A 26,208-nucleotide genomic window follows, 5' to 3' on the forward strand; every position below is an offset into this window, starting at 1 on the left:
AGATTTGAGGAGATAAAAATCTTAGATTGTTTTACGCATTCACTTTATTTTGAATTCTTTTCTTCTTCTCAGGGGTAAGATGGGCGCTTCACTTCATAGATCATATAAATCACTCGCTATAGGGGGAAACCTCCATATTTGAAGGTACCATTAATTTTCAGGACTCTCTGTTCTTTTGTTTTAATTGCATCCTGAATTCCTAAATTTTCCTAAACAGTCTGACTACTCCTATCCTGTAGCCTGCAGGGCAGGCCTTCTAATATTCCTGCACGGTGTATCTTAGTAATAGGGATTATTGAATAATTTTTGTGGATTACAATTTGTGCTCCGACATTCATTACATTCTTGCCACAATGGTAGCTTAAGTTTGCCCATGCGTGTCATCTTCTAAGCTTTCTCCATTTATTTGGGGTGACTGTGCAGCCTTATTTGGGATGTTTGGATACGGTGGACCTATTGCATCTATGCATTTGGGGCGGTAATTTTTAAACGAATTTCCATTTTTCACCTGTGTTTTTGTTTAAGCACTCTATACTCTGAGTTCCTATCTCCCCCCCCCCCTATCCTCTATATTTTATTCTTTTATAGGCGGACCGTGGTTTCCTCCAAGACAAAACACATCAAGAAAGTCTACATGTTGCATCTTGAGAGAGAAGCTTTGCTAAGTCCGTCTAACTCCGATCTAACTTGGAAGGTAATCATGATTCCTCATCAGTACAATATTTTTTTGTGCATACTTCTATTTGTTTGGGATGTTAGCAAACGGTATTCCGTTACTTTTGTTTATTTTTCTGTCATTTAGACTGATGGTGGCATCAGGGATCCCTCAGAGGAAGAAGTCAGGGATTCAAATCATGGCAGTTTCACAAAGGTAGTTAGTGCCCATGATCTTTTATTTCTTCTCCTCGTTTTTTTTCCCCTTTCTTCTTTTATATAACCCTGGGGATTTGACTTTTGTTCTCAAATGCGACAAATATTTTAGAAAGTGAGCTGTCTTATTCTACGCACACGAACAGTTCACGTTTATGACACTTTGAATTTCTTTTTGAACACTTCAAATTTTGTCTATTGCCACTTTTTGTGCCTTAGAAGTAGTGCCACCACCTGATCATTTATTTAACTAGGTTTTTATAAGTTTCATATCAAGTTTCATATCCTTTTCTGTTTGCTTCTATGTTACATTACATATGAATGTAAGTATTAGATTCGGATAACTTTTACCAGAGTTCATTGAAAACAGTTTTGTAAATTAGTTAGTCGTTATTTCCCGCCAAGTTATTTACTCCTGTACATAATTTGTATCCATGAAATTTAACTCTCTTTTGCCACGTTGTGATAATTAGGATAAACAATACCCGCATTTCGCTCGCGGATGTTCTTATTCAGAACATTAACATTCGACGCTGACCTTGATTTCACCAACCCTTTATTTTTGCCGTCATTGTTGATTAATTTTTTTTCCCCGAGAATGGGGGGTAATTAATCTTCTGTCTTCTGAGATGATGCGCTCCCTAAACTTCATAAAAACGTTTGGTGCCTATGAATGTTTTGATATCAGGATATTTTATCATATGCTGCAGTTTCATTATACAAGTCTTATCAATATACTTTTATTTATCAACGAGTCATAAAATAGTATGAAGGTGCATATCTGACAAAATTGCCCTTATTTCTCTTCATTTTATATTTACTTGGGCGTCTAGTTTAAACATCAAATATTTTCTTGGCCATGCAAATTCAGTTGGTTGTTATAATAATTTGAAATTTATTTGCAGGTTGAGATTTTCTGTTCAGACTTCAAGGGTAACCTCTCCAAACTTCAGTGCCACCTGAAGGACATATATTTCCCCTACATTCAGGTTCGGAGGAAATCCTTTGTTGGCTTATATGCTGCTTTGGCTTTATAACGAGAATCATTGACATTAAGATGGTCGTACAGTGTTATCTGTTGTCTACTAAAGCAATCCTTTCCTGCAGTGTGATGACATGTCTAAGACAAGGAAGACTACTACACCAATAGAGTTCCAGGTTCTTGCGTTAGCATTATTATTTCAATAGCTCATTATCAAATCAATGTTATGAAATTCAGTAATCTGTCAGAATTGATGCATAAGAATTGGATGCAATCTAATTGCATTTTCCCTGTCTTGTCATTCTATTCCTTTTTCCACTTAATGGCAGCTGACCAAATACTCCTCTAAAATGTCACATTAATTATAAGATTCTTACAAATACCGGAGTTTAGTCTACCAAAACATTTTTTACGAGGTTTTATTTTTGGATTTATTTTCTGCTCTCTTACCATATTGCCTCCCTTAATTTGTATTAAAAAAAGATATGGTTAGTTTTACACCCTTTCATTTATTATATGAGATCGTATGTAAATCTTAAAATTATACGACTAGCTGTGGATGAGAAAAAAGTCAAGATGAGCTTGCAATGCATGATTACCAAAATACTTGAGCAATAAAATAACAACAATAAACTGTCAATATATAACATACTCTCTCAGCTTTTAATTTTAATTTCACCCTTTTTTATTAACGTGAAAATACTTAATATAATTGTATTGCTGTTTAAAATTAAGGGTAAAAATAAAAATATATTTTTATAATATAAAAGAATTTTTTTTAAAATGCATGAAATAATTAAAAGTGTCTTATAATAAAAATTAAAAAGAATATACACACGTATCAAAACAATTATTATTTATAAGTTATGAACCTCGAACACTTATTTTTATTTTTATTTATTTTTTAGATTTTATGTATCCGTTTTTCTCAAGCTGATGCTTGCCTATGTATTGCCAAAAGAGAGAGAGAGAGAGAGAGGATTTTACGTAATGCATGGGACTCATGCCTAGTTGTCTAGTTTACTCTAATATGTAAGTAAGATTGGACCTGCTAATTTCACAGGTTAATGGTGTGGATTTGACGGAAGTTGAAGGTGGGGAGGTTGCAATCACCAATTGGCACTCTTGCAATGGCCCTGAGTTTGTTTTACAGCTTCATTTTTCCTCTATGCATCATTCTGACAGCACGAGAAGTCCAGGTAACCCCATTCAATTTTTATACGCCATGATGTGCCGTGTGTTTGTACCATTTCATTACATAAATGTTTGATGGACTGTCAGAAAAATTGCCAATGTTTAATTCTACTTCAAAATCATTGTTTTAGGGTCAAGATCATCTCGAGAAGCAAATGCACGTCTGAGGTTGGTGTATCTCCCATTCAGAGAGGTAAAAGCGAGACATAACCCGTTTTCTATAATTCACAATTTACAAATTTAAGAGTAAAAAGGAAAGATTTTTTAAATTTCAGGGAAAGGAGAATATTGAGAGGGTCTTGGAGAAGTTGAAGGCTGACGGTTTTGAAACTAAAGAGGACTTCCAAAACTTTAGTCGTGTCTCTGTTCGTCGGCTGGGTCGTCTACTTCCAGATGCTCGTTGGGTAAAAGTTCATCATTGGCTTCGAGTTTGTATCTTTTTTTTTTTTTTTGGCTGTACCTTAATACTCCTAGCTATTTTATATGCTTGATCATGGATTATTTATCCCATTATTGATTTGATTCTGGAGATAAGGGTTTGTGAGTCACACTCAACGATCACTACTTTAAATAACAAACGGAATTAAAGAAAACATGGATCTATTTGACCGTAAGTTAGCTGGCTAGTTAGGCATCATTCCCAAAGTCAGTAGCTAATCAAGGAGTCAGCTGGAAGTTGTTATGTGTGTCATTTGCTCACCTCAACTGCTTTTTCTTTCGTACAAGATGCTATCTTCAGACATAATCTGAATACGTGTGATTGCTCTTGAGATTTTTCTCTCTTTACCACAGGATATGCTTCCTTTTATGGATTTGAGGAACAAAAAAGGGAACAGGGCTCACCAGTTGAAGAGATGTTGTTTAAGGGTGAAATGCTTTATAGGTACCGCGTCACCACACTATTGCTTTCTTGGGCGCAATTAATTTAGTTTGCTAAATTCTGAGTCCTCATCTAGAACTTTGTGTTTTGCAGAGACCGACGGAGGTTTCAAGCCAACACCATCCAAGGTTATACAAGCTATACTTGTACACCGTGCTTGTCTCTCATATTTCCTGGATTTGTCATGCATTTGTTATTAATTTCTCTGTATTCACTGACACGGTCACGCAACACGTGCAACAAACATATGTGCAAGCGGAACTATATTTGCGGGGAATGGTACATAATGACAATTAAGTAATACATGTTTTTTCAGACTGATCTAGCTCACCACAATCCCTTTACCTCTGCTTTGAAGAAAATAGGCAGTAAAGTTCCTGAGAAAGAGAGTGGTAATCTCCCTTTATTTGTTTTACTCATGACTCTAGTTCAGCTTTGCTGCCTTGTTTCTGGGAAGCTGGGAAGAAAACATCGGACTCATCAGTTATTTTAAATCACTAGATGTTGTAGTTGAAATTCGTAGAGCTGGGAAGCTGTTAACTCCGTCCCAGCTGGAAAGGGAATATCAAGATTGGATTTTTCAAATGCATCAGCGGTATGATGAAGAAGTCGATTCTGGTGAGGATCAGCCAGTTATTATCGTCTCCCCGCCAAACAAAAAGGCACTCGGCATCTCTTCTGATGGTTAGTTAAAAATGATTAACTGATCATATTCTAGTTTCCACTTGATGTCTTTCAATGGGTTTCTTTCTTTATGAACTTTTTGCAGTAGGCAAACAAATCATGGAATAGTGGGAATCTCTTCTGGACATGATTAAATCTGTATGATTAAATCTGTATTTATCTATTCATTTTATTGCCTCAATTACGTGCAGTTGTAAGGGTTCATCAGAAGTTGAAGCGAAAGGAAAAATCATGGAATCGTGGTGAGAAAATCAAATTACTGAAGGGAGCATGCGCGGGGCGCCGCCACAATATTTATGCAACTATAGAATATTTCCTGCTGGATGGATTCGAAGGGGACGCTGGGGGTAAGCTCGTAGATAATAGACCGCACCACCCCCTCCCCTTCCTTCACGATACTGCATAAATTACTGTTTCGGACGTAATATATAAATAGGCATTCTTAAAAATTTAAAGTTGATTTCTAAAATAATACTAAGAATATATATTTATTCATATAACTCATTTTATGAACGAGAAATAAATTTTGTTAGCAATGAAAGTTAGTATATTTGCCCCTTAATTTATTACTTCAAAACATAAGTAGTTATGATATTCAGAAGAACAGTTATCATGGTAGTGCAATATACAAGGAACTTGTTGAACTATATCCATGGTTTAAAATATCTTCTCGAGCATAAATTATGAAATAAATGGAAGTGATTTTGTAGTTGTAGAAGTGATTATCTTCTCGAGCATAAATTATTATTTATTTTTTCTCATGTTGAACTCTAACAATAAACGGAAGTCTGTCACCGAAAAAGAGAGTAGAAGTGATTTTGCAGTTGTAGGTAATCCTATATCACTTTTGGTTATTTCATACAATGTCTGTTGCTTTTATGGTAAACCCTTGATGCGTGGTGCGGAGGGGGTAGAGTTTAAATTTTTACCATAATTACAGTGTATGTCTATTGATTGTTATCTAAAATTGTCGTTCAAATTCTAAGCTACTTCTTCCCACTGCCGGGGGAAATGACGATTTATATTATTTTTTGAGATGCTTATAATATCATTATGACAGTAGCATCACATTCTTGTGAAAATTCTATTTCTAACTTGTGGGTTCTTCATAATATAAAGAATATGACTCTCTTTGGTTTATTTGTTAATAGGAGAGGCCCGAATCATATGTAGGTAAGTCATTGTTATCATTAAAAGAACTTTATTTAATAATAATATGATTCCTTGCGTCAGTTTCTCAGTATTTGTTGTGTTTATATTGCAGGTCAATGGATGTCCCGAATGACAATGGCTGTGTCCTTTCCGTGGATGATGAACATGCAAATCTGGACCTTGGGAGTTCTTTATCCTTACCTTTAAGCGTGATTGACTCTGGAAAGGTTATTGCTTACTCTGCAAGTTTATCCTTCTTGGCCATAATTTGAGATTTTTTTTAGCACATAGAAATATGAACGGATGTACCAGATTGTACCTATTGAAAGCATTGAATGGGATAGTCAGCTTCATCAGAAACAACAGAAATCTCCTGCTATTGTCGAGCTGCTGAGTGTTCCACATTGTCAGCAATTGGAGGTTGATGGGGTTAGTATTTTAGATTTTGACCCTCCACCTTCTCTTTTCTCAATGACTGTGTGACCTTGTTCCTCAAGAACTACTATTATTGAATTCTCTGGCTCTAAGAGACTAATTTTGGTTGAGGACCTGGAATAGTCAACATTTCCTGTCTTCTACATTCTATTTTATTTCCTTTGTTTTTCCTTACAGAAGTTTAATTTCTTGGGAACATTTCATTTTCGTCTACAGACATTACCTATTGATACCCCCATTTTTGCTGGTCAAGTTCCCCCAACCCATGTTGTGGCAGTTGTTAGGCCCACAAATTTTATGCCTGGCAATGCAGACAAGTTAGACCCGAAGGGTATTTTCAAGAGCAATACGGAGATGACTATGGAAGTCAAATTTAAGGATGAAAGCAAAAATTCCCAGGATGTTATTCTTTCAGAACGCGTGTCATCAGGAGCTTATAAAGGGCTTAATGGCTTATACTTCTTACCCCTAGGATGCAAGTTCCCTGATTTATTTCACAAAGCTGGTGCTTACGTGTTTTCATTCTCTCTTGTAAGAAGGCATGGAAACCTTTTATTTTTTTCAAAAAAAAAAGCTCTTATTTTAAATGTGTCATTGACAAATCAATATTTTGTGTTGGATTTTAACCTGCTAGATCCAATCAAGCTGTAAAAATTGTGAGGAAAGAGTGATTGTGAAGCCTTCCACTCTTAAGCGTGTTGAACTCCGGTCACCAATAGTGAAAAACCAGCTGCTTCCTGGTTATGTGTTTAAGGAGTTCGTATTGGAGGTAGGTAAATTTGAATGCTGCTACCTTTTCCTGATGTCTGTTTTTAATTGTTTTTGTTTCTCATGTGGAGCTGGTTAAACTAGAGAACTAACATGTAATCAACCATGTAGGAATATGATAGTTATTTTCATCCACCACGGAAAAATAACTTAATATGTCCATAATTATTCAATTTTTCTGTAGAAACAGGCACACATCTATATATTCTTAATTTGTTGACATCTTGAAAGGAATTTTTTTTCACTTGCATTGATTGCTTTTCCTTCTAATGATTAATGCAATCAAGTGGTACAATGAATATTTTTGCCCAGGATAACTTCAGAAAGTCGTAGCCAGTGAGCTCCTATTCATAAATGCTTACAAGTTGCTCCTCTAATTTGGAGATAGACTTTTTACCCATATATTTGTCATTCTTTATTTTATGCTGAGTCTCTACTTTCAATATATTGGAACTTGGAAGTAATTGTCCCGCTCTTGAATTTTCTTGCTAACTTTTTTATTAATGTTTACCTTTAAGATGTTTGATGCATATGGAAACCACGTGTCTAAAGGTTCAGAGGTTACTTTGTCTTTGTCAAACTTCGTCATTGAAGATCATGTGGGCATGACACGAAAGGTCACGTTGCTCTAGCAATCTTCGACATATTTTTTATTTATGAAGAATTAATTCTGTTCTGGGGATGTATAAAAACTGCTTTTTATATTGTTTGATAAAATTGACTCTTTATCTAAAAAAGGTGTGCAAATCTTGGAGCATCGGATTGAAGTGTTCCTGGCCTAAAACGGGCGAGACACAGTAGAGATTTAATTGTATGCATGATCGCTAACAGGAATTTTTTTCCCCTTCCTTTTGATTTTCAGGTTGATGCTAATGGAAAAATTGACCTCAGTGGTCTACTGAAGTTGATTGCAGGTTTCGGAGAACATGGTATGAAAATCATAAATTTGCTGCAATTCATCTCATCAATTAATATCTAATTTCAACATTAGATCAGGGTTAACGTTTCTTCCATATTTCTTGGCCTGCATCCTGAAACTTCCGAATGCACTATTGTTAGCACCATCTTTGCGCTAGTTTCCTTTATGAGGGTTTTGGGAATGACTGTTTGAGCCCTCAGCTGTAATAAGCTAATAACAGACAAAAGCCAGAAATAGACAGCAAGGAAATGGAATTTAACTTGGGATGGATAGTACTTTTACTGCACAACTAAAACAGATTACGACGGAACTCAAGCCAAACCCACGACTCTTTTGACACCCAGATACTGAAATTACAATCAAAATAACAATTACAAAATAAGAACAAAGCAAAAGACACAGACTCTGGACTTTCGAGAGGCCAGAACTCTCCCAACACAGTTCCTCTTCAAGAGACTGAACCCTCTCACCCCTTATCAGAAAGGATGAATCTTACACCCCAGAAAGTAGTCATTGCCCTTACCAACACTGCCCATACCTCTGGCTACACCTAACCTGACTTGTCTTTTACCATTTTAATCTGACAGTTGTAAACCTGGGTATAAATCTCTTGACTACTGGTATTAGTCTTCTCTTAAATCACTTCCCTTCCTAGATTGTTTTCCATACGCCTTAGGAAATGATGTCCAAATCTTTAGGGAATCACCAGCTCTATCAAAATGCCATGGCTGTTTCTCATTGAAAGAAAGATATTCATGGCTGTTCAATGATTAGTGCGGTTGTGTTTTGTTACTTCTAGTCTCATTTGCGTTCTACATTGTACAGCATCCCTATCTGTTCTGTTTGAAGACAAAATAGTTTTTGAGCAGAAATTTTCGACTGTGAGGAGGAAATTGAGAATCGCATCCAAGGTTGGTTTTGAAAATGTTGCATATTGACGATTTATATGTTCTTATTTCTAGTGGTTTTAAATATGTGCATTTTTTCGTTGTCATTTAAGAACAATTTTATATGCATGCTTTTCAGTTGCCTGATATCTGTATTGCTGGCGGTCAATTGGAAAACCTTGTTTTTGAAGTTGTTGATCCTGATGGAGATGTAGATATGGATATTCATCACAATGATAAAGATGGCCAATCTCATATGCTTATAATCAAGTCAGTGTCTATTCAAGCGCAGGAATTTATCCAATACACTTTCGAGCACGGGTGCTGCACTGTCCATGCGATATCCATTCCACCAGATGAAAGGACCTTTTGCTTTTCAGCCGCTCACTCTCAGTATCCAGAGCTAAACATAACTGTTGAGGTTGGAAAAATAATATCTTCTCTAAATTTTAACCAAATGCTATGGTATAATTGGTTGGACTTGGGTGCAGGTCCCTATTGCAAACGCTCCAAAAGTGGAGCATGATGATAGCCAATTTCCATATTTAGATAAGAGGATGATGCAACTGCAGGACTTGTCATCATTTAATCAAGATAAGAACTTAGTGATCTCCTTTGTAAATGAGGATGAGGTACAAGAAATATTGTCAGCTATGTTTTTACCCTTTTACGTAGACGTTCTAGATGGAATGGGAGCTGGTCTGTGTTTCAACATGCACGAAAGCTCATACGATAAACTTGTTTAATGGAATTAAATATCTTTGTTTGGGATCAGAGTAATTTTGTTTCCATTGAATTATCTGACACTGTTATTGCTCATGACTTTACTTGATCTACTTTTTGACAAACGGATAACATGCTTTACTTCCATTTTTGACAATACTATATGGAAAGAAGATATGGAAATGTTAATTGCATTAAATTCCATCTTCTGTCGCAACTGTAGTTGTGTATTAAGATGCATCTATTTTGCAGGAACTTCAAGACATCCTCAAGATTGGTCAAGATATTGGACAAATTGAAACGACGCTTCTTGATCTTAATAATCTCAAGGCTAAAACAGAGCAAGAGGTGTTGGAGTTGCAAGGTTCTCTCTATGTATATATATAGCTAATCACAAACAAATTATACTTAACAGTTAACAGCTCCAAAAAAATGTGTAATTTTTTTGAGTAATCAAATTGAAAGTAATATATCACATCTAGTTTCATCATTGATGTTGTAATTTTTGTTAAAAAAAACCTTATTTAGGGCATTTTGGCAATTAAAAGTCAATATAATTTAGATCCAACAACAACAACAAGAAATCTTATTCTACTAGGTAGGATCAATTATATAAATTATACGACACCATTATACTCTACATAGATAATGTCTAGAATAATTTTCCTAAATAGTCCTTTTGCATTTTGGGCCTTTCCGTCTCAATTGTTGCACCTGTGCTCTTGTGCGTTTCTGCATGGATTATGCTTGGTTCTTTATGACTCATTGATCTAAGAAGTTGATGGAAAATAAAGCAATGACCCAGTTGATTGTGCTTATCTTAATTCACAGAAAAGGTTGGTCCTCGTCAATTGAGTAATATAAATTGTCTATTCACCAAAGATGAACTGAAGGAAAGAATACAATGCATGGAAAACTCAGCAGCTGCTGTTATCTGCAGTCTCTTGCCGAACCAAATGCCACAGAAGTCTATCATGAACGATATAATAAACCTGGTTGCACTTCTTGGTACTGTTCAGAGCCCTGAGCTTAGCAGGTCTTGCTCTTTTACCTTCATTGTTTCTCTCGTTGCTGATATAGAGGAAAATTATTTCTATCTACTTCTAACCATGTTCTAAGTATCTTGTCTGCAGAATATTAGCAGAGTATCTTGGAGAAGATAAGATGCTGTCTGTCGTTTGTAGAACCTTTGATGCTGCAAGTGCTCTTGAGAGGTATACACAAAGTGGAGAAGTTGATTCTACACTTGCTTTACATGCTGAAGCAGCCACACTTGGAAAAGTTATATGTAGGCGTTTCCTTGTTTTGTGCCTTGAAGATATAAGGTAATGTGAGCTTTGCATTTTTAAAAAAAAATTGTTGTATGGATTATCTTTTTCAATGAAAGCGTGAAACACACAAGTCTGGGAGCTGGGGCCAAATTTCTATGTTTTTTTTCCTGCATTTTAAAGTGTTATGCCCATGCATATGTACATGACAGGCCTTACAATGGGCGTTGCCAAGGACATGACCCTCAGAGGAAGCTGACCTTGCCATATCCTACTTTGCCAAATGGCAGTATGCCGGCAGGTTTTTTGGGTTATGCTGTTAATATGATTGAGCTGGATGATCATCATTTGCAAACAAGGACTTCTACGGGACATGGTCTCCGGGAGACTGTGCTTTTCAGTCTATTCAGGAAGCTCCAAGTTTATGAAACAAGGGAGCATATGATGGCTGCTCGTGCCTGTATAGAGGATGGAGCTGTTTCACTAGATGGCGGCATTGTAAGAGAACGTGGACTAATCTCTCTTGGTTACGGGTATATATCTCTCTGGCTGTTGTGTGTATGTATATTATCCAGCTGTCATGCATTTCATGCCGTATATCTTGTTCAGAGCCTACATTTAGTGTTTGTGACCATGTGTTTTTCTTTTTTTCATGCTTCTAAATATTTTTATTTCTGTAGGGAGGAAAACTAAATGAGTTAACGAAATTGGAATGACTGAATCAAGGAAGCGCGATCTTGAGATTGTCATCCCATCTATTTGTCCATTTCTTAATCTGTCATTCTAATTTGATGAGGCACTGAATGCAACTTATCGCTTTTCAAGCCAGATTCTAAATCTGTTCTTCACTATGTCCATAGGTGTTTATCCTGCTTCTATTTCTTGTCATTTATGTGTTCAATACTCTCCAGTGGGTGATGTGTTGTTGAGGTGTGAGCGAAAACGGAAAATGCCCCTTGACTTACAGTGAACAAGTGTTCGGATTTGACATTGATGGAGATTTGTCATTAACATGATGATTCAAATCTAATTCCAAGTAGCATCTGTATTCAGTTCTCCAGATGTTTGTGATATGACAAGGATGATAGTGAACTATAACTCACTTTACTCATTCTTTCCTGCAGGAATCCTTCAATATGCTTTCCTCTTGAGAGTCCGGTGCTTGCCACTCCAGAGACTAGAAAAATGATAGCTAAGATTGGGGAACTGAGGGATAAGTTAACGGGCCTTGAGGATGATATAAGAAATGTGATTGAATTGCACGATAAGCACCTGAAGAAGTTCCGCAGAAGACAACGCCGATATGGGAAGATTATGGATGACTCGGGGCCTATGATCGAAAACCAATTGTTGGAATATAAACCCAGTATAACGGACAGCTCAATTTTACATGAATAAGCTCCTGTGAATATGATTGACAAGGAAAAAAAAGACTGCCACTCTGAATATTGAATATGCATTATATAGCTTTTGCATAGCGGGTTTTGAACATTTATTGCTATAGAGCACGCATTAATTTATGTAGTAGCATTTTTGGGTCAAATTCTGTAGCTCAGAACTTATCAAACTTGCCGACTACTTGGTAGTAGAGAGTATGGGAGCTTTTCTCTCTCTCTCTCTCTCTCTCCCCTTTTTATATAATAAATAATCTGGTGTCCAAAATTATTAGCTCATACTTATTTGGATTGGGCCAAGTCGGGATCATTTTAGGTGCTCTACCACTAAACGTTATTATATTTTTAGGATTTGAATTTGAAACTTCTGATGAAGCTAATATGATTCTTACTAATTGAATCAAGCGCTTGTGGGTAAAATGTTGAGCATTTAATTTGCATAATTTTATTTGCACTTCATGTTCTACACTATTTTAAATTTGTCATTGCTAGTCTTGAGCTTTGAGGCCAAAAACTCCATTTTCAACTGCCCTCACTGACTCTAAGTTAACTTAGATTTCCTATGTAATCATTTTATATTTTATGAAATTGATCATTATATCAAATTTTCTAGCAATGAAATCTTTAAAAGAAACAACATCTATCATGAAATTAAGATGATTAAAGTTAAGATGTCAGTCAGTTGAGTGTAATGATACCACTAAATCATCATGATAATTTCGTAACCAGAAGAAAAGATATTTAAAATAAGTAGGAAAAAGAATTCATGTTCATGTAACTTTCTTCATATTGAATATGCTGTTTTCACTGTCAAAAGTTAATAATCAAGCTCCACCTAAAAAACCAAGCTAATGATCAAGTTTAGAATGTGAATATTTTGGGACTTCGTTTATTGTTCTTAATACGAAGATTGTTTTCATTGGGAAAAAAAAAACTCAAGTTTATAATAATCAGTGCTGTCAAATTGACAATTGCAATCTTTCACCTCAAAATTTAAATCGATTGACAAATGGACCGCACGCAAAGATATCCCTCTCATTGATTGTAATAAACAGTGAAATGGAAAGAAAGAAAGAGAAGGAATATTTATAATTATATGAACATATTTCTTTCCTTAAAAAATATAAATTATTTTTAATTGGATCATACCTTTAATAAATTAATTATTTTTTTTTAAATTTATATCATTTTTTATGTTTGTTTTTATTTAATAGGGGTCTTACTTAAAAGTGAATAATTAATTAATTTATTTATTAATAATATTTAAAAAACTTATTAATTACACATTTAAAAATTAAAAATATCTTATAATTTTCAACATTTAACTTAAAAAAATGCTTCATATTTTTTAATGTTTGACCCATCTGTTTATCCTTTTCTTTTCTCTTTCCTCTAATTATGGAAAACAAATACAATTATAATCTATTCAATTAAAAAATTGCAACACACTGGCACTATATCACATTTGAGCTGGTAAATAAAGAAGGGTTTTTTTTTTTTTAACTATCTTTAATTTCTTTGTTTCTTCCTAGGACCATAATAGTCATGTCAGCAAAAAAAATTACAAAAAACACTAAAATGTTTTATAAGTATAATAATTTTATATCTCACCAAAAAAATCGATATTAATAAATAATAATGTAAATATTTATGAGTCATTAATTTTTTAATAACATAACCATGTTTTACTTATTCATAAATAATATAATACTCCCTCCATTTAGAAATGTGAGACATTTTTAATCAAATTTTATCTTCAATAAAGTAATTACATACTTTCAAACTAATCCTATTTTTTCATATTTACCTCTATTAAACACTCTACAATAAATATAAAGTCATTATTAATAGGAGCACTTTTAAAAAAAGGGTAATGATTAAACCTCGAAAGATTAAAAATACCTTTCATTTTTGAACATTTAACTCCTCAAAAATGTCTTACATTTTTAAATAAATAAAATATACTTTTTTATAAGAACTTTTTAACTGAATCACGTAAATTAATGGATGCAGTTAAAATTACTTGAAAATTTTATTTTGCAAATAATAATTGTAACATTTCCAAATGCATTTAAAAAAGGCAATCCTCTGTTGGCCAAAAAAAAAAAGGTAACTGTTTTTTTTTTTATAGGAACACCCTATCAATCTTCATTTTGATTAATGAGAGATAGTAGGGAGTTGAATTTATCAAAAATATTTGTGAAAATCACACATTATTAATATCTCCCTAAATTTTGTAAGATTCTTATATAAAATGACGGGGTGAGTATTATATACTAAATCAAATATTTATTCGTTGAATTATGAATTTATGACAGCATTTAATTTAACAGTTTTTTTCGCGGCTCCCCTTAGGGTTGACAGTACGTTATAAGGGCGTGCTGAGAAGGCGAGAGACGCTTTGCGTTTATAGGCGCGAGGGACGATCGCTGACCGATGGAGAGAACAAAGGAGAGTTCACTGTAAATTTGAATTGTTAAATTACGTTTGATAACTTAAATTTAATAACTTTTTTTAAAACAATTAATTCAAACAGTTTAGATTTACAGTAAAAAAAAAATAAGAGAAAGAAAATAAAGGAGAGAAACCGAAGTAACGGAGAGAAACCCATCTCTTCGTACTTGGAAGTTTAGAGCTGCATACCGCAAAGAACGAGCACACCCAGACCCAGTCCGCATATTCCAGTCTTCAGTCATGTATCAGCCCTCCCACAAGGTGCATTTCTCTCTATCTCTCTTCGTCATTTTCCAATTTCATCTCCATCTGTTATTTAGCTACCACCACTCTACTTCAGCTTCGAATTTCATCTTGGTGTCCAATTATTACTGTTCACTTCTCTTCCCCTTTCTTTCCCCCGAATTTCTCCCAAACCAGGCGAAACTTAGGGCTTGCAATGCATGTCTGTTTTTAATCTTCAGAGATTATCAATCCGTGAACGGGTCAATCGGTGCACCAGATTCAGATGCCAATCGTATCCTGTATTGAGTGATTCGTGTAGTTTTCTCTGTTTTTTTTTTTTTTTTAAAACTGACTTGGTGGGGTCCCGCAAAGAGAAGTCATGTTTTTTTGGACCATTTTTATCATTTGGAATGCTCGGAAAATCATCAAAGAAACAATTTTGTTCAGCAATGGCGGTTTTTATATTTTCTTACTCCTCAATTTTGGGGCTATTCTTGATTGTGCCATAACAAAAAGTAGAAAATAAAGTATGTTTAACTGACAACTACCGGTATCAACATACACTGGAATGGTCTGGGAGATGCTATTGAGAAAGTTTTATGATAGAAGTTTTAATTGCACATTGAATAATCCTGGTTTTGTCATCATTACGATTTGGGGATATTTCATCAGATAAATGTGAGTTACGGAAACCTTTTCCTTGGTAGACTGAATCCAAGGAAAATGGTGAGTCGCCCAACCGCTTGTACTGTTTCTCCAAAACTACCTGTTGCATGGGAAGTTTTGCATTCGATATTCATTGGGTGGCTGCGGCATGATTATTGTCAGTAATGCCAATGAATCTGGTATCAGTCGGTGGTTTGAATTGCGGGACTTGAACAGTTTCAGTTATTGGTTTGAACAGTGGAACCCCAAACCTATACCGTGACAGAAATTAAATGTTGATTTTAAGGTTCCATTTTATTATGGTCATTGTAGCTAATGGTTGCAACATGTTGGACGACATTATCTTCTTCTTCTTCTTCTTTTTGAGTGAAACATTATTATCTTTCCTCATCAGCATATAATCACATAAAACTCTGTCCAAACGGGTAACTTATATTCATTGACTATTGAATTGATCTCTCTCTTTTTCTCTCACCCATGCCACACGCTCCAGAAAAAGTGCACTGCTGACGGCAAATTCATTTGCTTTTTACCATTGTTTTGAAGCTCAATTTGGTTTGTCATAATCAACATTATCTGCTTTTCTTGGATGCCAGGGAGTTAATTTTTTTTTTTTTTAAAATATATTGACATGCATTACCCCATCAATATCGGGATAGTTTTCTTCCAGGTTCCTAAAATTCATCGGTGCCAATCCTTCGAGAGAACATTATTTCCGTTGCACTATTCTTCTATACATTAAATAAAATAAAGGAAAAGGGTGTCTATCACACGTTATCCAATCCTTTATGGTATCACTTTATTAAAATGTTTAGCTTGTGCTTGAGATTTTAGGAGTTAGGCTGTTTATGAGTTCAAACAATAATTTTCCCCATTGCAAACATCATCTGAATTTATACAAGCAATTAACATCTACTTATGCAGCTTCTGGCCGTCCAGAATTCCAAAGCATTGGTGAAAGTTGACTTGAATGAAACCTCTATAGATGTAAACAATGATGTGCAAAATGGAGGTTTTTCACAGGCAGAGTCCATCATCCAGCATTCTCAGGTTGTGGATGTCTAATGTTGTCATATCATTTTTTATTGCTTTCAGTAGAAAAGGATGATAGTTTTTCACCGGTTGTTGGTTAATCAAATTACTTTATCATATATTCTTTTGGATATATACAGATTCGGATCCTTTGAAATTCCTTCAGAAATTGATGCTGTAAATTTCTCACTCTCACCATCTCAGCTGTATATTGCCGTAGGTTGAATATCCACTGTTAAATAAAAGCCACGTCAGCATTTCAATTGAATTTCACTCTTTCATATGGACTCTATCACCTCTGGTCCTTCACTTTCCCTCTGTTGTATGATGAAAGCCATAGATTCAATCTATGGGAGTGAATAACTGGGATGATTAGAAATTTGAGCTATGGAATTTCATGGAATCCTGATCCTAGATATACCCTTTAATTATGTTTCCTGATATGGATTTAGTGGTATACATATCACAAACTTATCCCATAATTACAAGTGCCTGTAGAAACTTCAAGGTGATCTGCAAATGTTGGGGATGAAAATCAAGAAGCATGAGGACAGCCTAAATTTTCTGAGGGAAGAAAAAAACAAAGTAGATGATTCCATTCTTGATTTGCAAGGTATTTTTAATTTTTTTTTTTTTAATGAAATTTGCATGGTAAATTTGTTCATACATTTTAAGGCATTTTTCTATCTTTGGCTGGCAAACGGATTCCTAGTCATGGGCATACAAGTGACCCTGTTCTGTGAGGTGCGTAATTTAATCATTGTAAGCTTCAAACTGTTCGTTGCTAGTTGTTTTTATATTTTCCAATAATAACTTGATAAAATATTGGCTGTGTTGTTGTTGCCACTAAGGGTCTGTTTGGTTCAAGGGGAGGAAAGGGGAGGGGAGGAGAGGGGAGGTGAGGTGAGGGGAGAGGAGGGGAGTCTAGGACTCCCCTCCCCTCCAACCAAACACACCCTAAGAGAATCCCAAATGTAGAACTATTTTTACCAATTAGTTAAAGAAAACAAGGTTTTAGTGATGATGGTCATGGCTCATTGTTGATACTAATGCCATAACCTTCCAAAGTGTTAAACTTCATTTCTTTCCACTGACAATGCTCTTCATTCCCTTTTTCATATTAATTTTGTGTTAATGAGGAGCAAGTTTCATTTGGATTTTTTATTCCTATTCGTAGTTATTATTGGGAATCTATGTCCTGTAAGCACACCCAAGATTGGTGATGGGGACAGATGCTCCCCGGGAAATGAGAATGAGATTATTGAACAAATACTGCAGCACAAAGAATCTGCTGCTGGTATGTTCTGCCAGCTCAAGAGTTATCAAGGAACTCAGGCTTCTCATCTTATGCCAATGAAGGATGTTGTGGGTGTTGTTGCTACACTGGGCAAAGTTGATGATGATAATCTTAGCAGGTATGTTTTGTTTGCATTCTGAGGTAATTTCTTTTTTAGAAGAAAATCGCTTCTCCTTCCTTTGGGCTCATTGGTTTCATATTCAACTGCTATGAAATATAGGATATTTTGCTGTATTGCTAATTCTAATACCAATGAGCATGCATAAAATTTTAAGCATGCATTTATGCGTTTAACTGTACTTATTTGAAATGCAGGCTTCTATCTGAGTATCTAGGAGTTGAAACTATGCTGGCTATTGTTTGTAAGACTTATGAATGTGTCAGGGCTCTTGAAATGTATGATGATGAAGGCAACATAAGCAAGAGTTTTGGTGTTCATGGGCTAGGTGCCTCTCTTGGAAGGTCCTTGGCTGGTCGATTTTTAGTTATATGTCTTGAATCTCTGAGGTCGGATTGCATCAGCCTTTCATTATTGCTGGAAATGTAGGATATATTAATTTTGCAAATGCTGTTTGTTTTGATTTTGTTTCCCCTATCCTTTCTGTAGGCCTTATGCTGGTAAATTTGTGCTTGATGATCCACAGAGGAAGTTGGACATTTTAAGCCCAAGATTACCCAATGGGGAGTGTCCAGAGGGATTTCTTGGCTTTGCTGTGAACATGATTAACATAGATGGCTCGAATTTATTTTGTGTTACTCCCAGTGGATATGGCCTCAGAGAGACTTTGTTTTATAATCTCTTTTCCCGTCTCCAAATATACAAGACAAGAGCAGAAATGATGCAAGCACTTCCTTGCATAAGTGACGGAGCTCTTTCTTTAGATGGAGGAATCATTAGAAGTAGCGGCGTATTCTTCTTGGGCAATGGGTAAGAGGATTCCTGTCAAATCAATGTAGTTATACATTATGTTTCATTCCCTAGTATTATCGTCTTAAAATTTTGAGACTGGTTGAAACATAATAATTTGCTATCCTAGGAATAGGGATAGTTGTCTTAGCCAGGTTGTTCGTTTCCATTTTCTGAAAATTGAATGCCATTATAGAGGGAAAGACGAGTTCATATAGGGAGAGAAGGTATCTTGCAAAAATGATAGAAATAAAGAGAAGCAAATTGTGTTTTCACTTAACGTCTGTAGTTTTAGCACCTTGAAAAATCTGAGCCAAGCACCTAGGCAAGGCGGTGAAAATTTGAATATCTATCATCCAAGGTTGATTAACAGGAATTTCCCCCCTTCTTTTAATTTTTAAAATTTTATAATTTCTTCTTTTTCTTTTTTTATTGTATTGCCAGCACCATTTAGTGAGGTAAGGTGTGTTGCCGTCATCTTCTTTTTTTATTGTGTGTGTGTGTGTGTGTGTGTGTGTGTACACAATCAACAACAACAACAACAACAACAAGCCTTTATCCCACTAGGTGGGGCATTGTGTGTTGTACACAATCCTTGAACATTAAATACTCTCTCCTGGAGTAATGAATATTACTTTTCTTTTCTTGTGCTGTTGTCATGCAAGATAGCACTTCAATGATAATCATTGGAACTTGATAATTTGAGGTCTCATAGGTTCTTACTTTAATTCTATTTCCTGTCTTTATTGGTTGACCTTTTCTGTTCCTAAAACCCGTTAAGAAATTTCTTTTGTTTTTTGAGAATAGGCTTGGTTTTAGGGGCATTGGTATGCTAGGTTTATTTTGTTTCTGGAAGAATGAAATCATTGGATATGCGAATCTACAAGGGTTTTGTTGATATATGGAAACTAGTTACCTGTTCTTAGCTGTCATAGTTTAATTTCCTTTTGGGTCGTTTCCTTCTTTTAATTATATATATTGGTTTCGGGTTATTTTTTATCAGGGAAAATGTGGATGTGAGATTCCCCAGACCAGGAAAATTTGTACCTGATAGCTACAATGAAACTGAGAGCCAACTGAATAATAGGAAAAGGAGGAAGGAAATGATTCTTGAGGATATAAGAAGGGAACAAACTTTGTTGGACATTGCAAAGATCAATTTCAATAAAAAGAAGAATGAATTTCTCAAGTTTTTGGCAGAAAGTTCATCATATGCAACTCAGGTAATCACCTCATGTCTTAAACTAAGTCTTAAAATCAATGGCTGGCTGGCTGTTTATGAAAATATTCGTCTGATCAGATTCTTTTATGGAAACTGAATAATCAATAAACGAATGCATTTCTGTCGCTTTAATGAACAAACCCAATATCATGTGGAAACTGAATAGTAGCTAGCAAGTCTAAAGCACCTCATGTTTACAGTAGATCATCTTCTTGCTGCCATAATAGTTGATTCACTGAAGCCTGTTAAAAGATGGAAATTTTCTATTAGACTTTAAAATCTATTATGCAATTATACGAGGCAGTTTGACTTTTCTAATTAATTTATAATCTAATTGGCTATCAGGTTCAGAGTGCTCCTGACAGATTGATGCCTAAATGATGAAATTAGGCCTGCCATCAGGCAACGAAGAAGGGGAGCCTGTAGCAGCTTCGTTTAGTTATTGAGCTTATAGGTCGGTCCCATGCTGTCATCTAGCTCTGGAAGAAAGACAGTCTTAAATTTTAAATTGGGAAGATAAATGTTTGATGGTAAAGGTTGCATCCTTTGTGTCAGTCAGGCCTTAGATAAATTAAAGGGTTCTGCTTGAAGAAACAGAACTAGGTTAACTCATTGGCCTCTGGTTCAGCTGTGGGAAAGCAGCAGTACCTACCGGCTAGTAGAAACATTTCTTTATCTTTATGTTTATAGCATTTAGCCTTCCCTCCTCTTCTGAACTGAGGAGGCTGTGAATATTGTAAATCTCTTTAATCAAGCTTTTTTCTGTGTGCTTGTTATGAAATAATCTTATATGTTTTAACGTTTGCTTTTGATGGAAAACCCTTTCTAGGTTACATTAAAGTTAAAGTGTTAAACTACAGTTGTGTATATAATTACGGAAAATTAATTTGCAAGTCCTTATAACTTTCCTCAGTTTTAAATTAAATTTTTATAATTTATTTTATTTTAATTGAACCCTTATGATTTGATTCATTAGATATGTTAATCCCTAAGGGTTAAAATTAATAATGAATTATTAAGACTTCCAAAATAAAAATATTTTTGAAGTTTATAAAAAATTGAAAGACGAAAATTTATTTAATACACTGTTTACACTTTTATTAAATTTTTTGAAAAAAATTCTATATTTGTAAAAGTTATTTAGAAGACCATCTAATTATATAAATTTTAAATTATAAAAAAAATATAATTAATTCTAAAGTTGTATTTTTTTTAATTTTGTATTTTTGGAAGAAAATTCAAGGATTTTAATTTTCAGATATTAATAAATTTAATGAGTTAAATTATAAGGAATCAATTAAAGCAAAATGAATTATAAAGATCTAATTTAAAATTAAAGGAAATTATAAAGATATAATTCAATAAGAATGTAAAATCTCATATTTGGTTTTAAAAAAAATAGAAAAGAAAACATTAAAGCTAATCCAAAAAATTATACCATTGATTATGGCTTTTATGAGAGCATTTGACAGTGGAGAGGGAAAATGATAATAAATAATAATTTAACTTTTTAAAATGTCATAATTCTATCAAAATCTTCAAAAACTTTTATGTTAATAAATTTTAAATTAAAAAGATCATTATACCTTTATCAATGAGTTGTGATTTCTTATTCAATTCTTGCGATTCTTTATATAAAAATTATTATTCTTTAAATAAAAGTTGTAATTTGAGCTTGTTATTTTAAAAACTTATTTTTCAATAACAGAAATTACATTTAATAAATTATTATTTTTTGTTCAACTCTTGCGATTCGTAAAATAAAAATTGTTATTTCTTAAACAAAAGTTATGATTGGAGCTTACTATTTTGAAACAAAAATTACACTTGATAAATTATGACTTCTTGTTTAATTCTTGTAATCCACAAAAGTTTATTTTTTAAGTAAAGTTGTGATTTGAGCTTGTTATTCTTAATAAGAGTAAACGGTTTTTTTTTACTTTGAAATTTATTGAAAAATAAATTTTTAAAATTTTTAATAAAATTATGATATTTTGAAAAATTAGGTTGTTATTTATATAATTTGAGAGGTTTATTGTCATTTTCCTAGTAGAAAACTCGGAACATAAAAATTGGCTTTAGTTTTCTTTTTTGATTATTTGGTCCCCGATCAGTTTCTGGCTTGGGAAAAAAAATTCCGAGACAAATCTTGGTGATGCAAATGGCCATCAGCATTCGAACAGGTTGTGGTGAATTGGTTTGATGTTTGGTGCTAAGCCGTACGATAAATCAATCTTCCAGCTTGCCCAGTAATCTCCGGGAAAAAAAAAAAAAGACTCAACTTGGAAAGTAAAATCTGGGTCAGGTTTTATTTTGGAAGGATTAAAAATTGAGAGCATGTTTGATTACTTGTTTCAAAAAAGGATAAAAAAGTAAAATACTCACAAAGTGATCGGTCATGAACATTCAGTATCCTAAAATGAGTAAAAAAATAAAAATACTCATAATATTATATGAATAAGTATAAAAGTAACTTGACCATTAAATGCTAACTGTGCGTACCACATGTCAGTCTTTGCTAACATAGATTAATAAAGGAGCAAAAATATTCACGAAGTTATCGTCTAGGAACAAAAATACTCATGAAGTCATAAACTAAGAGCAAAAATACCCATAATATTATCAGAGTTAGTGCAAAAGTAATTAATCCATCTAATCATTTAAATGTTGACTGTTTAGCTGACATCTAAGCAAAAGTTGACTATTTTTTTCACTGATATATACAAAAAATATTTCTAGATGAAATTTTCTGAAGATTAATCGATCATTGTATGAATATTATATGAGAAGATGTCATTTTGATTGAATATCAAATTAAATCGCTTGTTTCTTTGTAGCAGTGGTGAAAATTATTTAAAATTTTTAAACTTATCATGAATGCAATTGCTTAAAGTTATGATATTGTTATTAAGCTAGATGTATTTAGTCTCAATTTTTAATTTTGTACAACCTATCTCACTATATTAAATCTTAGGTTTTGCAGCCAAGAAAAATGAGTGAAGCAAGAGAAAGGAAGGGGGCAAAATACGTGATGATAAAAAAAAGCCATGTGGTATTGAGTTTGATGGATTGATCATTATTACACTTATTAAAGTAATATTATAGGTACTCATTGATGATTGATTAACATTCGTAAAAATTCTTCTGGGAATATTTTTATCTACAACAGTGAAAAAATAGTCAACTTCTTCTTATATATCAGTTAAACGGTTAATATTTAAGGGATTGGATGAATTAGTTACTTTTGCACCAATTCTGATAATGTTATGAGTATTTTTTCTCCTAACCTATGACTTCATGGATATTTTTACTCTTGGGTGATGATTTCGTAGGTATAATTGCCCCTTTATTAATTCACATTAATAAAGATTAACACGTGGCATGCATAGTTAGCATTTAACGGCGTTAGGGCAAAGTTAATGGTCTGGTTATTTTTGCACCCATTCATGTAGCGTTATGGGTATTTTTATCCTTTTTCTCATTTTAGGATACTAAATGCTCATAACTGATCACTTTGCAGGTATTTTTGCCCATTTACCCTTAAAAAAATTGAAAATAAAAAAATAAAAGTTATTCTAAAAAACCAAAACATCTTTATTACTTTAATTTTGCAAAAGAGGAAAAAATGTACTCCCTTCATTAAAAAATATAAAATATTTTTAATCAAATTTTATCTCAATAAAGTAGTTCTTTATCTTAAAACTAACCATGTCTTTTTATATTTATTCTTACTTAATTGGGTGTTTCGGTCTAGAATAAATATAAAGTGATTTATTCAATAAGAACACTTTTGAAAAAAAAATAATGACTACATTTTAAAAGATTAAAATTTTTTTACATTTGTTAATATTCAATATTTTAAAAAATATTTTATATTTTTTAGCGATGGGAGTAGAAAATAAAGAGAATCTCAACTAGGACTTTCATAAATAAATTAATCACATGTAAGGTTCAAAAAATTATGAAACACTTCTATAGACCCAAAGACCTCAATTATGATTATTTTTTTATTCAATTATTAAAATGTCATTGCCTTTCTATTTTCTAAGAAAAAGTCTTGTCACCAACAACCGACGGGGTTGTTAACCATTAATTAAATGTGCCAAAAGTTCAAGGGTGAATTTGAACATTGACCCTTGGCTTCTTAAAACAAAAAAAATCATAAAGCTAACAAATACTTTAATACATATAATGCAAAATTATATATATATATATATATATATTGTGTAACTTTGATTTCCTAGTATTTTATCTATTATGGCATATTTTAAATGTCTTGTTGTGTATATATGAACAATCACTTATAAATGTTTAAATATAATTTGTTTGTGTACAAAAAAAATTATTAATTTTTTAAAACTCAATTTATTCTTTTTTTTTTACAACTTATTTCTTCAATGTTAATAAGTTATCAATATTATACTAAATAAAAAATATATACATTATAAATTTATTTTTCACGCATTTTTACGAGCTTTTGATAATCATAGACATTTTGTTATTAATATCAAAACATTCACTTATAAATGTTCAAACATTACTTGTTCATACAAAAAAAAATTATCAATTTTTTAAAACTTAATTTATTCTATTTTTTACAGCTTGTTCTTTCAATGTCAATAAATTATCAATATTATATTAAATAATATATATGTTATAAATTTATTTTTCAAACATTTTCACCTATTTTTGTTAGTCATGAACACATTGTTAGTGTCAGAATGTTCAATTGTAAATATTCAAACATCACTTATTCATACATAAAAAAATTATTAATTTTTTAAAATCCAACTTACCCAATTTTAAAAGACTAGAACAAACTTGAGAGACCAAACAGAAAACTAAAACAAATTTAAGGAATTAAAAGATGCATTATCTCTTGTCTTAATTATTGTTCTAGTCTATAAAATTTAATCCTTATCCATCAAATTTCTAAAATTTTATAATCATATCCAATTAATCTTTATAATGTTATTTCCCCTTGTAAAGACTAATAAGGTACGTTTATTAAATTTTATGGATTTGATTTGTACAATTTAAACTTGATAGATGAATCGAAGGGATGAACCATTTTATTATTCCTAGAAGGTTCAGAGGGTAAAAATGCCCTGAAAATTTTTTTAAAGAAGTATTCGGCATCTAAAACTATTTTTTTGGAGCAAATTTATCTTGAAATTTACAAAAGGGAGAGCAATTTTACCCTAGAGCCTAACCGTTTGCTTACAACTGGCATTTTTTAAAAAAGAAACGAATCTGTGGCCAATCGTCTCCATCTTCTTCTTTCTCCTCTTCCTGCACTCTCTCTAACTCAGGACCGGCGTCAATTGCGATCCTCTCTCGGAGACGTCACGTCTCTCAACCTCCCCAACTCACAGGTCCAGGGACAGCACGGTCCATGAACGCTGCATGTATACCCCTATCCGCACCCACCATGGGCAGGCTCGGTGCAACTGTTGGTGCCGGCGATGGATCACTCGCAAACAGCTTCGAAGTCAGGAGAAGCCCATGCCGCTGCAGCAGAGGACGACGGGGCAACGGTGATCGCCGTTGATAATACATACTGTCAGATTTCTCGGTCATAGTCTTGTTTCTGCATGAAAATTTAACAGTAGAACTCATGACATGCGTGGGATTTCAGCTTTCAGGGAACAAGAGCGAGACTGTGTCTAAGAACTGCGGTGAGCTGGAGAAACAAAAGTACAGAAACGAGGAAAAGATAGACAAAGTGAAGGCTCAAGCAACAATGAGGGAGCCAGAAGATTACAAAGAAGTAAGCAGAATCCAAGGAGTGGGATACTACGACGCGTTCAAGCTTCAAAAAGACGAGGAAGACTTCAAAAGAGGCTATTGCTGGCAGGCATGTGAGACAAGATCATCAAAATGCTGAAAAGGTACAAAATGCCAGATGATTTCGAAGGCAAAGCAGTGTGAGTAGAGATGGAAACTCAGTTCCGGTGATTGGGTGGAGCCACTGGACATAGCAAACCACTACAGACACTTGGAGAATGAAGACATAGGACCGTACATGGACAGGAGGCCAAAACGATACAGGAATACACAGAGATGGCTTGAGCATGCGATGAGAATGGAGACAGGGGCTAGCTCGGAGTCGTGCTTCTGGGCTGAGACGGAGGAGCTGGCAAGCAAGACGAACAAGGGAGTGTTTGATGGAGAATTCAAGAAGAGGGTTGAGAAGCTGGAAGGTGCATGAACTCATCACGTGGGGTGGAAGTGATGAGGTTGTGAAGG

The 26,208-nt window shown here is 33.9% G+C and overlaps 2 protein-coding genes across 3 annotated transcripts; both read left to right on the forward strand.

The window, feature by feature from the left end:
* The first annotated feature begins 453 nt into the window (after nt 1-453).
* On the forward strand, nt 454-12,414 carry LOC129297324 (structural maintenance of chromosomes flexible hinge domain-containing protein GMI1-like). Its single transcript, XM_054935672.1, has 28 exons — nt 454-478; nt 589-694; nt 803-871; nt 1,776-1,859; nt 1,978-2,028; nt 2,916-3,051; nt 3,178-3,239; nt 3,322-3,450; nt 3,839-3,929; nt 4,020-4,054; nt 4,243-4,318; nt 4,428-4,610; nt 4,802-4,957; nt 5,762-5,783; nt 5,875-5,989; nt 6,075-6,191; nt 6,375-6,728; nt 6,832-6,966; nt 7,484-7,582; nt 7,828-7,894; nt 8,710-8,795; nt 8,911-9,192; nt 9,263-9,403; nt 9,747-9,858; nt 10,326-10,530; nt 10,628-10,819; nt 10,975-11,295; nt 11,887-12,414. Exons 1-28 carry the CDS (start codon nt 465-467, stop codon nt 12,158-12,160), a joined length of 3,714 nt encoding a protein of 1,237 aa, XP_054791647.1. The 5' UTR covers nt 454-464; the 3' UTR covers nt 12,161-12,414.
* A 2,205-nt stretch (nt 12,415-14,619) lies between these two features.
* On the forward strand, nt 14,620-20,743 carry LOC129297323 (protein DEFECTIVE IN MERISTEM SILENCING 3-like). 2 transcript variants are annotated; one of them, XM_054935671.1, is made up of 8 exons: nt 14,620-14,871; nt 16,426-16,551; nt 17,032-17,146; nt 17,711-17,948; nt 18,146-18,292; nt 18,438-18,758; nt 19,741-19,960; nt 20,305-20,743. In XM_054935671.1, the coding sequence occupies exons 1-8, from the start codon at nt 14,851-14,853 to the stop codon at nt 20,338-20,340; spliced, it is 1,224 nt and encodes a 407-aa protein (XP_054791646.1). In that variant the 5' UTR covers nt 14,620-14,850; the 3' UTR covers nt 20,341-20,743. The 2 variants fall into 2 exon arrangements, with proteins under 2 accessions (XP_054791646.1, XP_054791644.1); XM_054935669.1 differs by having other exon boundaries at nt 14,632-14,871; nt 18,146-18,337.
* Nucleotides 20,744-26,208: the final 5,465 nt, after the last annotated feature.

Source organism: Prosopis cineraria, unplaced genomic scaffold (assembly GCF_029017545.1).
Source record: "Prosopis cineraria cultivar Desert tree isolate PC_DT_omini unplaced genomic scaffold, ASM2901754v1 PC497, whole genome shotgun sequence".
NCBI lineage: Eukaryota > Viridiplantae > Streptophyta > Magnoliopsida > Fabales > Fabaceae > Prosopis > Prosopis cineraria.

Coding starts and splice junctions, on each gene's coding strand:
- LOC129297324 (XM_054935672.1), top strand. Junction 6,192..6,374: donor AGCAATTGGAGGTTGATGGG/GTTAGTATTTTA, acceptor TTTTCCTTACAG/AAGTTTAATTTCTTGGGAAC. Junction 10,531..10,627: donor CAGAGCCCTGAGCTTAGCAG/GTCTTGCTCTTT, acceptor TCTTGTCTGCAG/AATATTAGCAGAGTATCTTG.
- LOC129297323 (XM_054935669.1), top strand. CDS start 14,851: ATGTATCAGCCCTCCCACAAG. Junction 16,552..17,031: donor CCATCATCCAGCATTCTCAG/GTTGTGGATGTC, acceptor AAGTGCCTGTAG/AAACTTCAAGGTGATCTGCA. Junction 19,961..20,304: donor GTTCATCATATGCAACTCAG/GTAATCACCTCA, acceptor ATTGGCTATCAG/GTTCAGAGTGCTCCTGACAG.